Source organism: Eschrichtius robustus, chromosome 3 (genome assembly GCF_028021215.1).
Source record: "Eschrichtius robustus isolate mEscRob2 chromosome 3, mEscRob2.pri, whole genome shotgun sequence".
Taxonomy (NCBI): domain Eukaryota; kingdom Metazoa; phylum Chordata; class Mammalia; order Artiodactyla; family Eschrichtiidae; genus Eschrichtius; species Eschrichtius robustus.
Window position 1 is genome coordinate 12,333,532 of NC_090826.1, and position 14,087 is coordinate 12,347,618.

The 14,087-nt window shown below is 55.0% G+C and overlaps 1 protein-coding gene across 2 annotated transcripts in view; it reads left to right on the plus strand.

The window, feature by feature from the left end:
- The window catches only part of PLEKHM2 (pleckstrin homology and RUN domain containing M2), a 38,635-nt gene that overhangs the window by 18,598 nt on the left and 5,950 nt on the right, over positions 1 to 14,087 (plus strand). Inside the window, exons 2-9 of one of the 2 annotated variants that reach the window (XM_068538958.1) lie at positions 3,517 to 3,623; positions 4,020 to 4,129; positions 4,708 to 4,807; positions 5,353 to 5,440; positions 6,296 to 6,482; positions 7,807 to 7,866; positions 10,956 to 11,184; positions 13,024 to 13,869. In XM_068538958.1, the coding sequence (XP_068395059.1) occupies positions 3,517 to 3,623; positions 4,020 to 4,129; positions 4,708 to 4,807; positions 5,353 to 5,440; positions 6,296 to 6,482; positions 7,807 to 7,866; positions 10,956 to 11,184; positions 13,024 to 13,869 (1,727 nt within the window). Of the gene's footprint in view, positions 1 to 3,516; positions 3,624 to 4,019; positions 4,130 to 4,707; positions 4,808 to 5,352; positions 5,441 to 6,295; positions 6,483 to 7,806; positions 7,867 to 10,955; positions 11,185 to 13,023; positions 13,870 to 14,087 lie in introns of those variants that run through there. The other variant, XM_068538957.1, reaches the window with a different exon arrangement.

Here is a 14,087-nt window from a genome sequence, read left to right on the forward strand (position 1 = left end):
CCAGAGAAAGCTGGAAAACTTACCAAAGGATGTAAAAGAAGACATGCATAAATGGAAAAAAAAATTCCATGTTCCTGGATGGAAAGACTCAGTTTTGCAAAAATACCATTTCTCCTCCAAATAATCTCTGGATTCAGTATAATTCGCCTCCACATCCAGAAAGTAATTGTAATGAAATGTTATTCTAAAAGAATGTGCCAGAATAGTCAAAACAGTTTTGAAAAAGAATGCTTGGGGAATGGGGTGGCCTCATTCTGTCCATATCAAAATGTTGAATAAAGTGAAAATACTTGGAAGTAGGGGACCGGCAGTGGAAGAAACAATCGATCAATTAAACAAAATAGTCTAGAAAAATGGCTTATTAAATCACAAATCAGTGAGGGACTACTAATAAATGTGGGAAATGGGTTATCCATCCAGAAATTAATAAAGCTGATCCTCACTTCGTGCCACACATAAAGATCTAAACATTAAAAAAGAAACCAAGAAAGTCCTAAAACTATAGAAGAATAAAGGTTCTTTTGTAATATTAGCCTGGGAAAAATGGGAAACTATAAAGGAAAAGATTGACAGATTTGACTCTACAAAAAAAAGTAAGAATTTCTCAATAGGAAAAAAAAAAAAGCACCATAAGCAAGGTTTAAAGGCCAGTTGAAAAATAAAAGAAAAAAAGAAAGGTCAGTTGACACTGGGCAAAAACAAATGAAAACAAAAACATCCCACATAGCAACACACAAGATTAAAACTTTAACAAACAAAGAGCTTCAACAGAGCAATAAGAAAAAGACAAGCAGGGCTTCCCTGGTGGTGCAGTGTTTAAGAATCCACCTGCCAGCTCAGGGCACACGGGTTCAAACCCTGGTGCGGGAGGATCCCACATGCCAAGCAGCAGCTGGGCCTGTGCACCACAACTACTGAGCCTGCGCTCTAGAGCCCTCGAGCCACGACTACTGACGCCCGCATGCCAAGAACCCGTTTTCCACAGCAAGAAAAGCCACCTCAATGAGAGGCCCGCGCACTGTAATGAAGAGTAGCCCCCCCACTCGCCGCAACTAGAGGAAGCCCGCGCGCAGCCACGAAGACCCAACACAGCCATTAATTAATTAATTGATGAATTAACTAATTAAAAAATAAAGAAAGAAACTGCCAAACTGTTTTCCAGAGTGGCTGTACCCTTTAAAAAAAAAAGCAACCAGGAGAAGGTTGGGCAGAGGTCTAAATAGGCAATTCACAGAAAAAGAAATACAAATGGCTAATAAGGATGTTCCACTGCATTAGTGATCAGAGAAGTACAATTTGAAACAATTAGATACTATTTGTCACCAACTGGACTGGCAGAAATTAGACTAATTATATCCAGCGTTGGCCAGCATGATGGAGTGTAAATCAATCCAACATTTGAAAAGGGCAAGTGGCAAGACCCAGCCAAACTGTAAATATGCGTGTTCTTCAGCTCTGTGTTTCCACTCTGTATACTGTTCCACCATACAGAAATACCCACCCAGGCATCCCCGGATGTACATTGCAATATTATGTGTGATATCAAAGAAGTAGAGACAACAGCTATATCTAACAACAGTTAAGGCATGGTACAGCGTATTTTAGAATACACTTGTGGCTGTAAAAAAGAATGGAGTGGATCTGTATGTAATGATACGGAAGTATACGTTTGACGTATTGTTAAGAAAAAGAAGGTTTCAGAACAATGAGTACAGCGTGATCCCATTTCACTTTTTTTTTTTAAGTCTATGTATGCAGGAAAAGAGTTGGGAGGGCACACACACAGGCTGTTCACGGTGGGGGACAAGGGAGAGGAGGTCTTTACATTTATACACACTTCCATGTTGCTTAAACTTTTACAATGAGCAAATACTGCTTTCAGAATATTTATATTTTAAGGTATCTTGACCTGAAAAAGGAGTCCGAGTTCCAGCTGTGGCTCCCTCACTTAGCTGAAAATCATAGTGAAGGACTTAACCTTTGTTGGCCTTAGTCACCTTCTCTGTTTAAAAATAAATCAGTAAAATTTTAAACTTTTCCATGTTTTTCAAGCATGGTGGGTGTGGCTACTTTTATAATCAAGAAAATAAATAAGCCTCTGTTTTCCTCCTTTAATAAGGGAGTTGCACTAGTTCTCTAAAGATCCTTCCAGTTCTAACATCTAAGAATCTCTGATCTCAGATTTCCTTGGATTTTGAAATTAAAAAAAAACATAACAAAAGCTGGCCCCCGATGTCATGGTTCTCAGTACTAACCCGTGCAGGCATACCTTCGGCCACTGCAGTTTTCGTAGGCTCTTTGCTCTTTCTTTCAGTTCTAGAAACCTCTCCTCCTGGGGCTCTGTTTTGCCTGCCTCTTGGGAGGAGGGGCAGACCCTGCAGGACCGAGGCCTGTCCAGGGCCAGCAGAGCTGCTGGGCTTACTCCGGGCCACGGAGTAAGAGAAGCTATTTGTGTTGTGGGAGCTGCATTGTTGGCTTCTCGCCAAGAGCGCGTGCTTGCTGGTGTGGTCGATGTGTCCTTTCTGCTGCTGCTGTCTCTACCACTGCTTCCAGAAAAAACTTGAGAGCGCGTTTCCCCAGAGCCAGGAGCTTAAACCTGAGACGGGTGTACAGGGATGAGTGCTCTTTTTCGTGTGTTCTTCCCCCTTCTGGCCATTAGAAGGGCAGCAGCAGACCAGAGTGTGGCCGCAATGAGGTGGGAAAGACTTTTCTCCTGGTGCTTTGCCTGACAGGGCCCCCTCCTCACTGTGGCTGCAGAGAACTCAGTCCTGACCTGGGCTTTCTTGGCCTTAACAGAGCTGAGCGAGCTGCCCTCGCCTCCATCGGCCTGCTGGGGTTTCCTCAGCGCTGCAGCTCATCTCGCCTACTGGCCAAATCTCCTCTTTTTAGTCCAGCCTGGGAACAGTGTCCTTCTTGGTGAGGGACTTGACCTGAGCCTGCCAGGTACCTGGATCCATATCCAGCCTGGCCGGCTTCCTCAGGTAAGTCCAGCGTCCCATGTCAGCCTCTGGCAAGAAGGCCGTCGGAGCAGGTGCCCACGTCCATCGGCCCTTAGTTTGTGCAGAGGGACAGCTCCAGGCAGGGCCACTGTGTGGCCAACTCCAGGGGCGGGGCAGGGGGATTTACACTGGGCACTGAGTGTTCATTTATGTACATAGCACTGTAGGTCGTGCCCCTGGAGTTGTGTAGCTCGGTGGCCCTGGCTTGAAGCCTGGTACCACCGGAGACCCACATCATAGACCATGAATTCCTCGCCAGCGTCAAGCTGTCATGGTGCCAAGCACTTACTGAGTGCCTCGTGGGGCCTGGGCTCTAAGTGTCCTCCTGCGCCCTCTGGAACATGCAGTACAGGATAAGCAGTTGGTGTAGGCAGTTTGAGGTCGACTCTCTGTTGGTCAACACAGATACATCCTTTGACTGGTTTTCTCAGCTACCTTCTTGATTCCAGAACTTCCATGGCCCTCCTCTTTATTATCCATGTCTAATCTGGGGGAACTTTTTTTTTTTTCCTTTCAGTTGCAGAGCTACTTTGCTGCATGTGAAGACGAGACCCCTGCCATCCGGAACCACGATAAGGTCCTGCAGCGTCTGTGTGAGCACTTGGACCACGCCCTGCTCTATGGGTAAGAAGGAGGTGGTTTCTGGCGAGGGCTGTACGGAGCAGCAGGGCAGGACCCCTGAGGCCGTGAGTAGCCTCCAGAGGGAAGTCCCTAGCCTTGTCTGCCTTTTATTTCTTCTTTCCCTTAGCAGAAAACGATTTGTCTCACTCGGGTGGGCTGCAGACTGTCTGGGGTTATCCCAGTAATCCGTCTCTGAGCGGGCATGAGTGACTGGGGAAAGGATTAGCGACAGATGAAATGATGGTGTGAAGGCCTGGCGGTTGCCTGTGGGTCCCGCTGGGAATCCCTTGCTTTCAGCCTTGAGCTTCCTCCTGACACGAAGGCTGGTGGACCAACCGACTTGCAGCTTCCCAGGGTGGCCCCGTTTAGGTCATAGCAGCTCCTGTCCTATTTTCTCAGACTGCAAGACCTCTCATCTGGCTACTGGGTGCTCGTGGTGCATTTCACCCGGAGAGAGGCCATCAGGCAGATCGAGGTGCTGCAGCACGTGGCCACCAACCTGGGACGCAGTGAGTAGCACCAGGTGGACTCGGCGAAGGGACCGGTCCCGCCCTCCCTGTGGGCAGCTTGGGGCTCAGGTGTGACCTCAGGGCCAGCCTGGGAGGCCGAGTGCCTTGTGGTGTCCAGTGGCAGAGGCTTGTTAAAACGCCAGCGCCCTCCACGAGGCCTCTCTTCTTCCCGCACGTGACATTTGGCCGGAGCATCGTGGCTGTGAGGAGGGAAAGTGAGACGCTGAAGAAAGCTGGCCTCCTACCAGATCCCAGCCCGAGCACCTAGTGAGGGGTCTCGCCTCTCTCCCTGAGCCAGGGTCAGTGTCAGCTACAGGATCAGTGAAAAGTCCTTGCATTTCTCAGCCCGTCTGGAGTCTGCGATCTGCCCTGTTCATCCAAGTTTCCTGGCCAGTTACAGGCTAGGGTCTGACGGGGAAAATCAAGATCTCAGGGTGCAGCGCTCCGTCAGGAGAGAAGGCTGCTGGGGTGCCCGCTCCCCTCGGCCATTCTTCCTGCCCCTCCTGCCCTTGCTGGGCCAAGGGAAGCCAGCACCCTGCCAGACCTTCCTTCTCCTTACTCCTGCCCTTTGTCTGCAGGCCGGGCCTGGCTGTACCTGGCCCTCAACGAGAACTCCCTGGAGAGCTACCTGCGGCTGTTCCAGGAGAACCTGGGGCTCCTGCACAAGTACTACGTCAAGTGAGTGTCCGGAGCGCTGTCTCACGCCGCTGCAGAGCGCCCGAGCCCCGTCCCAAAGTCTCCTGTCACACGCAGACACCACACTGTGGCACCCCGAGGCCTAGCCTGGCGGTGCGTGCTGAGGACACGTCAGTGATGGCCAGAGGGCCAGCGGAGCTTGCCCGTGACGGCTCTGGCCAGGTGTGCTGGTTCCGGCCGGGCTCCTGTGAGCCGTTTGGTGCCTACTCAGCCCCTGCCTGATCCCACCCAGGCCTCAGTCCTGACTGGAGCGCTCAGCCGCTGCTGGGGTTGCCGCGGGAACAGAGGATTTAGAGCAGCTGCCGAGAGCTGCTGCGGGCCCCGTATCTGAAGACACGGGCAGTAAAGTGTCATATGGCTCCAAAGCCAGCCGGAGAGTGCTGGAAGGGGGTGGGTGGAGGCCGCATCAAGCTTGGGGTGGAGGGATGTCACACGCCCGAACCTCAGCGCAGCTGGCTTGCGGGGGAGGGGGAGCTGCGCTGGTAACCAGACCCAGAACTACCCTCGCCCCTTCCCGTGTCTCGCAGGAATGCCCTGGTCTGCAGCCATGACCACCTGACCCTCTTCCTGACCTTGGTGTCTGGGCTGGAGTTCATTCGGTTCGACCTGGACCTGGTGAGGCGCCACGGCTCTCGCCGCTCGTGGGGGCAGAGGGGTGGGCGCAGTGAGTGCGGTGGGCACGTGGTCCCGCTCAGGGGGCCTGACGGGTGTGGCTGAGTCTGAGCGCCGTCCTTTTCGTTCAGGTGAGGGAACAGCTCAGGGTCCGACCAGTGGAACGGTGTGGGGTTGAGGTGATTCTCTCTTGGCCAGAATCCCTGGTTTGGGGCACTCCTTCCTGTCTCTCTGTCCCAAATTGGAGAAAAGCCGCATTGCCTGGAGTATTTTAGCACTGGAGTATTCTCCTTCGTGATCAGGACGTGAGTCGTCGAGAGACGAGGCAGGTTCACCCCTGTGCCTCCCGGGATCCTGCAAGCCGCTCAGCTCCCTGCTTCCCGGCCTCCCTCACGGCCACGGTCACGGTCACGGTCACGCACTGGAGAGGTGCAGGGCGGCCCAGGAGCTGCAGAGGCTCCTCTGCAGTCTTGTCAAGATGCACGCAGCCGCCCCGTCCTAATCGGGTCACCAGCCTAGGTCCCAACCCCAGCAGCACAGACCAGAAGAGGAACTTGGCTACTGAAAAGTAGTAGAAACCGGAGCAAATGAGCGACTCTAATATACAAGAGGTCAAGGAGGGTCAGAAGGCCCAGTGGGCACTGTCATCTCTGGGCCCCAAGTCCACAGCCTTATGAACCACAGCCGTTCACAGTCCTCCTTTTAACAGCTTGTTTCTGGATTTAGTACCTTAAGGACATAGATTGCCAAAGAAACACCGGCCTGGGAGGGTGTGAAGGCAGATCCTCGGAAGGCCGTGCCTTCGGGCCCACCGAGGCCTCCCGTCACCCAAACCTGCCTCTCCCCCTCTCTCCCCAGGACGCCCCCTACTTAGACTTGGCCCCCTACATGCCCGACTACTACAAACCCCAGTACCTGCTGGACTTTGAAGACCGCCTCCCCAGCTCGGTCCATGGTTCGGACAGCCTCTCCCTCAACTCCTTCAACTCTGTCACCTCCACCACCCTAGAGTGGGACGACAGTGCCATCGCCCCATCTAGTGAGGGTGAGTGCCCGGGGCAGAGAGGGGTCTGGCCTCTGTGGCGAAACGGATTCTGAGCCGCGTAAGCCTGGCTGAGGGGAGTCTTCCTTGGCTGGTTCTGGTCCAGTGGTGGAAATTCGGAGTGAAACAGGGCCAGTCGTTTCCCAGATCTTCACTTCCTCAGAGTCCCTGTGGTGGCTCAAAAACTGATATTGGGGATAAAAAGCCAAAATGAGATCTTATGAATGTTAGACCCTTTTCCAGAAACCTGTAGCCATGTGCCCAGGGCAGTTCTCTGTGGTCGGGGGGATTAGCAGGGCAGCCTGGAAACTCTTCCTGACATTCCAGGGGTGAGCGCCACCCACTTCGGGGGAGTTCATCCTACCCTCGATTCTAGGTGGAAAGAGGCTATACGCAACCCCTAGAAGGAGGAGGGAGGACCCGATGGGTCTAAAGTTTGGAGGAAGACTCGCCCCCCCTTTCCCATGGGTCCATCGACTTCTGAGTCCCTCCCATACCTGCCAGCATGTTGGAGGTGATCACACTCCTGCCATCAAAGGCTGAAAAAGAACATCCTCACGCCTGTAGGTCATTTGTTATCTTGGTCCAACAACTGGTTGGGACAGCCTGATTTCTTCCAAACCTTCGGCCTCCGTGTTCATCTAATAAAACTGGTTGTTTTCCCACCTTCGTCCCCTGTGGGAAACCAGAACTCTTCATTTATGGCACCCCACCCCACCTCCAGGGAAGGGGCTCCAAGCACAAGTTCAGCCCCAGGGACTCCCTAGAATTGCATTAACATTGAGACCTTGACCTTCTTTCTTTATTTCTGCCTGTGCTGTGGCGCTGTGTCCCAGGGAGGGACATAGACTCACTGTCAGCAAGGCTTGTGTTGCTCGTTGTAGAAGCAGGAGACGGCAGCTCAGTCTCCTTGGGTTGGGCTCAGGGGCTGCCGCCGAGAAGCCGGAGGGACGGGCCTCCAGAGAGCGGCCAGATTGCCCAGGGAAAGAAGTGTCCCCTTGAGCCCACCGCATCTCAGCTGCTGGGTGTGGAGGGAAGGAAAGCAGGGACAGGAAAGGAGGTTAGGTACAGGGGAGCCATGTTCTTCTGGGGTTGGAACCGATTGCCCCCAGGTCTTTCTAGCTGGTCAGAGGCTACTGGGCCAGTACCGGAGCAGAGAAGGAGCTGGGGTCCTCATAAGTTCCCCTGAGGTTGTCAGATAAAATGTAGAAAGTTTAATTTTTCCTCTCTTGTTTTCTCCCAATGTCTCCCACCCTGTTGCCCCCACCCTCCCTGTCCTTCCACTGCCTGTGTTTCTAATCTTCAGTTTTGTCCCTCATTTTTATAGATTATGATTTTGGAGATGTGTTTCCAGCAGTGCCGTCTGTACCCAGCACAGACTGGGAAGGTGGGACAGAGTCCGCTGTTACCCTCTTTTCCTGTTTTGCAATGTTTCCATACCAAGCTTGCTGCATGATTCAAAATCAGCTCATTATTTATAATACTGTCAATGATCATAATAAAGCCAAGTTTGGTGTTCTGATAGATGGAATTCTGCAGTAGGAGAACTTGACCTTGAGTCCTAGGCCAACCCCTTCTCCCAGTACAGGACTCCTGCCTTTATGCAGTGGCCTTGTGGAGTCGCTAAGTGTCTGCGTTTCGGGGACACACGGATCACCCTTCCTGATTCCAGTGCCACTCGACGCACCAGATGTGCGCAGGGAAACACTGCCTTGGAACATGTGGGTTGTAAGCTCCTATTTAGGTCCGATGCGCTTCTGTATCAGAAGCATCAGGAAGCAAAGGCAGAGGGCTTGATTCTGTTCTTAATGGCTTCCTCTCGGGTGTTTTTGAAAGAGACTGAGGTCCAAACGAGGGAAATTGCCCTGGCATGACTGAAACTCCCTCTAGGGAGATTCTCTTTCAAGTTTTAAGGCCGACTAAAATAAAATCTGTCAGCCCTCCCACCCTGTCCGCTAGGTGGCAGCAATGCTTGGGCATTTTTCTGCTGGTGACGCCACTTCTGGGCTTGAGAACAGTCATGAGCTATTCCCAGGATTCCCGGGATCACTCCAAGCAGGGGACATGATTCTGAGAAGGTTAATCCGTCCTCCTTAAAGCTGAGGCCATAACCAGACCCCCCTTACTAAACAGCCTCTTGCCCTGTGGGCCGCTTCCACCCAGGGTGGGGGCAGGGGGGCAGCCTCTGGAGGAGGAGGTGCCGACTGGTCACCCGGAGCCGCGGGACGGCGGTTCTCCCTGCTGCTCGGAGCTGAGCCCCGTGTTGTCAGAGCCGTCATCTGAGTCATGGGTGATAGATGATCTTTTCCCAAGTAATGCAAGTGTGCAATAGCTTAAGTTTGAGGGAAATAAGATACCGCATTGGGAAAAATAAATTATGTCATCTGGCCAACAGAGTACCATGGAAGAGTCCCCTGTTTTAAGTTAAGATTAGCTTGAAATCCAGAATTCCATCATAACAACATCATTCATCCTTTCAGCCTCTCTTCTCGCAGCGCACATGCTGGGCATTGATTCCCCGCGACCCCCGCCCGCCCCCCCGATCTAACAACTAACCCCCTCCTGACCCAGCTACCTGCTGCCTGTTGCAGTCACTTGACAAGCAGGGCCTGACCCTCGTCTGCAGCCCTCCAGAGCTCCCTGTGGCCTGAGAACTAACAGCCCACTCACACTGCTTGCTCGGGCCGGGCCAGGCTCCAGGGCGGGCTGAGATTGTCCCAGCAGCGATCTCCTGCTTTCCTGAGTTCCTAGAGCACTGAAGAATCCCTGAGCCGGTTCTGGAAGCTTACTTGGGGAGGCTTTGTCTTCTCCTCAGACCTGGAGGAGAGCAGGATTTGGAGGGCAGCTCTGGGCCCTGGGGTGGGGACTGGGGAGGCCTTTCCATGGTCCTTGGCTCATTTACGTAACTGGTGGGTAGGGACTTCCCCGGTGGTCCAGTGGTTAAGACTCCGCGCTCCCACTGCAGGGGGCACAGGTTTGATCCCTGGTCGGGGAACTAAGATCCCGTGTGCTGCTGCGCAGCACAGCCAAAAAAATAAAGAACTGGTGGGTATCCCAGCCTTGACCCCCACCACGTCCGATGATCTGCTTGCCCACCTCTTGGGACCCCCTCCCCAAGGGGGATGTAACTGCACATCTCGGGCTGGACCAGGAACGCGTGGGCTTGGCAGGAGGCTTCTTTCAGACTGAAGGGCAGGCTTTTCCGCATCTGAGAACTAGGGCTCTGGCTCGGGTCCCTGGACATCTGAAGAAAGTCTCATATTTCACTAGTGTTTTTTCTGGCAGAGCTGGGAGTTGCTTTTTGCCCCCTCCTTTGTCCTTATATTAAAAGACAGTGTACTTTTGATGATGTGCTGCGTCAGCAGACAGCTGCCCAGTGGTTTCCAAGATCCACTAAGCAGGTTGGCCCTTCCAGATGAGGCTGAGGGTGGGAAGCATGTTTGCCACGTCTCCTTTGGCAGATACAGGCCAGCAAGATGTGTGCGAGCTGCAGATGGAGCGTGAACATCCTGTGTGCTTTGCCATTAACTGTCACCCAGGCTATTCTGCCAGCATGGGCGGCCTCCCATCTGCCCCTGGATGAACACCCTATGTGCTTTCGTGCTGACACTCCCTCCCCTCTGTGTCCCGTTCCAGTGACGTGGGATGGACGGTTGGAGGTGAGGGCAGCCGTTAAACCAGCTTCTCTCTAGAGGGGCTGCGTCATCTCCCAGGGTAGAGCCCTGGGAGAGAGTGTGCCCAGAGAGGACCAGTAGGCAAGCTGAGGTTTGGATGAAATGGAGTTGGCAGCACCCGCCTTAAAGGGGTGCCTGCTGGGATGTCGAGGGAGAAGGGCCCACAAGGCATCTGTGGCGGCGAGGGGGCAGTCACTCTGCGCACCTTTCTTACTTCCTCTGCCCTCTCCACCGCGCTCTGGGCCCTCCTTCCTGCCCTCCCCCCCGCTCCTCACCCTTGGACTACCTAGCCTGGCCTCGCAGCCTCTGTACCCCTCATTTTCTCTGATCCTGGTTCTCTTCTCTCTTCCTTGGTTCCTTTGTATCTGCCACTGTGGGGGACCCTTCAGGGGACTTTGGGTATCTCAGTCTGGTCAGGGGTGTCTGGCGCTAAAGGAGCCTCTAAGGTTAGCCTGAGAGGTGTGCAGCCCATCTTTTGAGGCATCAAGGTCACCATCCCCAAGGGGCTTAAGCCTGGAGGCTGCTTAACCTTGGAGCTCTTAACTCAAACTTGGCCACGTTGTTGTGAGCTCTCGGGGGGCCCCCAGTGGTGGTGGTGGTGATGGCATCCCTCCAAGTTGCTCTTAAAGCACAAATCCCGTGTCCTGTTGGCCTGGGGCTTCTACTCCTAAAACAAGGCCACCCCGATCAGATTTCCCTGAAAAGAACTCACCTGCCTCCCTCTTGAGATAAGGCATGCTTTGGGGGCCTGCTTTCCCCAGCTGGTGTCTGACGGGCTGTCTCGTGTTTCCTGTTCTCCCAGATGGAGACCTCACAGACACTGTCAGTGGCCCCCGCTCTACTGCCTCGGACCCGACCAGCAGCAAGGCTTCCACCAAGAGTCCCACCCAGCGCCACAACCCCTTCAATGAGGACCAGGCAGAGACCGTGTCCTCCTCCGACACCACCCCTGTGCACACCGCCTCTCAGGAGAAGGGGGAGCCCCACACCCCGGACTTGCCAGACACCTGCACAGAGCTCGAGGTCATCAGGTCAGTGGGGAGGGGCCTCGAGAAGCTGGGTGAGTGTCCTGGTGTCCGTCCTGTCCACTCCTAGCATCACTTTTTAGTCCACGCAGACTAGGACCTTCCTCCCCCCGAGGGCATTTGGGCATCTTCCCGGAGACTAGGTACCTCTCCCCTGCTCAGTAGTTCTTTGATCAAGAGGAAACAGAGGGCCCGAGCCTGGAAGATGGGTGACACAGGCATCAACATGGCCGGCTTCTGGGGCCACGCCCAGACTGCTGGGGCATTTGTCCGGTCCATCCAGAAAGCACCTTCAGCCTGGACTTCGTTCCAAGGGAGTTCTTGGCCATTAGAGCACAATTTCTGAGATTCGTACTAATTCTAGTTCAGCATGGCTTGCTGAAAGAAGAGCATCTTGGGGCTTCCCTGGTGGCGCAGTGGTTGAGAATCGGCCTGCCGATGCAGGGGACACGGGTTCGAGCCCTGGTCTGGGAAGATCCCACGTGCTGTGGAGCAACTAGGCCCGTGAGCCACAACTACTGAGCCTGCGCGACTGGAGCCTGTGCTCCGCAGCAAGAGAGGCCGCGACAGTGAGAGGCCCGCGCACCGCGATGAAGAGTGGCCCCCGCTTGCCGCAACTAGAGAAAACCCTCGCACAGAAACGAAGACCCAACACAGCCATAAATAACTAACTAACTAAATAAATAAAATTAAAAAAAAAAAAAAAAAAGAGCATCTTCATCATACTGCTGGGGACGTAACAGGGAAGGAGGAGGTGAATGACAGGTTGGGAAACTCGGCCCCGAGCCTCCTCGGCTCCCTGACCTCCCCGGCTCCGGCTCTTGAGTCTCTCCGCCCTGAATAAGAAGATGTGCACGTCAGCCCTCCCAGAGGCTTGCCGGCCCAAGGTGGGGGAATTGCTCCCCAGTGACTGGAGCCAGGAGTCCAGCTCCCACAGGCTGGTTGGAGTCCAGAGCAGCTTGAGTGGTTTCAGACCCGGGGTTGCTTAGCCAGGCCCACTCCAGCCAACTCGGAACCAAGGAGCCAGGAGTTTGAGCTCAAAAGGCTTCGATTCTTCTGAATTATCCATAATGACCCCGAACGGAAAGAAGGGTCAGCTCAGGGTCGGCTGCCCACATCCTAGGGGGAGGCTGAGTAGAGGGGGGACACTGGTCTGACCAGCCATGGCCTGTTTTCGTTCCCTAGAGCACAGCTAGCCCAGTGGTGCCATCAGCTAGAACTCACAGGACCCGCTCAGGGCTTCCTCTGGCCGCTGCCGTCTGTGCCTCCCTCGTGCTGGCCCTGCTTCTGCCGGCAGTGGGAAGTACTTGGGGCCTGAGCCGCTGTCGGCCCCCGGCCCAGGGCCTCCCACCTAGTGCTGCCCGGGACCACTGAAGCTCTGGCTGCGCTCTCAGAGGTCCCTCGCCCAGGATCACCTCTTTTGAAAGACGTTGTTTTTAAATGATTTTTTTTTTAAATTTTTATTTATTTTTTGGCTGCGTTGGGTCTTCGTTGCTGCGCGCGGGCTTTCTCCAGTTGCGGCGAGCGGGGGCTGCTCTTCGTTGCGGTGCACAGGCTTCTCATTACGGTGGCTTCTCTTGTTGTGGAGCACGGGCTCTAGGCACATGGGCTTCAGTAGTTGCAGCACACGGGCTCAGTAGTTGTGGCTCGTGGGCTTAGTTGCTCCGCAGCAGGTGGGATCTTCCCAGACCAGGGCTCGAACCCGTGTCCCCTGCATTGGCAGGCGGATTCTTAACCACTGAGCCACCAGGGAAGTCCCAGATCACCTCTTTGGACCCAGCCCGTCTCGTTGCCCTCAGTACTGGGGTGCTCAGATTCAAACCTCTCCCCATCACTACCATCCAGGGTCACCAAGAAGAAGAAAATTGGCAAGAAGAAGAAGCCCAGATCGGATGAGGAAGCAAGTCCACTCCACCCGGCCTCTACCCAGCAGACATGCGCCAGGCGGGGCAGTGGTGACACCCTCGTCAGCAGCCCAGGCCCCGGGCGGGTCTCCCCAGACAAGACCCTCGCCTCCGCCCGGGAGGAGACGGAGGGGCCCGGCGGCACAGCCGAGGGCAGCGAGCGCGCAGAGCCCGGCCAGGTGGGCCTGCTCATCCCCGAGATGAAGGACACCTCCATGGAGCGCTTGGGGCAGCCCCTGAGTAAGGTCATTGATCAGCTCAACGGGCAGCTGGACCCTAGCGCCTGGTGCTCCCACGTCGAGCCCCCCAACCAGTCCTTTCGGACTGGCTCTCCCGGGGACGCCCCGGAGAGGCCGCCATTTTGCGACTTTAGTGAGGGGCTTCCAGCCCCAATGGACTTCTACCGCTTTACCGTCGAGAGTCCAAGCACTGTTGCATCAGGTGGCGGCCACCATGACCCTGCAGGGCCTGGCCAACCGCTGCATGTTCCTGGTAGCCCTGCGGCTGCTGGCCAAGAAGAAGAGGGAGGAGGACGAGGACCGGGACCGGCGCCTCGGCCCCTAGAGGACACGCCGGGGGAGGCGCGGGAGCCAGAGGCCCAGGAGCTGGAGACCCGGCTGCCCCTGGTCGGTGAGGGACCTGTGCCTGAGCGGGAGCCTGGGGCCCAGGAAACTCTTTGCCGACTCGAGCGAGACCAGCCCAGCCCTTGTCTGAGCAGCGCCGGGGACTCCGGGGTGGATGAGGGGCAGGGGAGCCCTTCTGAGATGAGCCACTCGGCCGAGTTCAGGTGAGCCAGTCTGTCTGTGCCGCTTGCCTGAGATGCCCCTGTCGTTGATCAGGGCACGTTGGGCCTCTGCCCTCCGGATACACCAAGCACAACTCCCGGAAGACCTAGCCTGGGCTGGGAGGTAGGAAGGGGTGAGGTCCTCCCCTCCCTCGCTTTGGCTCCCGGTGCGGGGCAGAGCCACTGCGAACATGAGACCTCGGGGTGCCTGCATCGCCCCC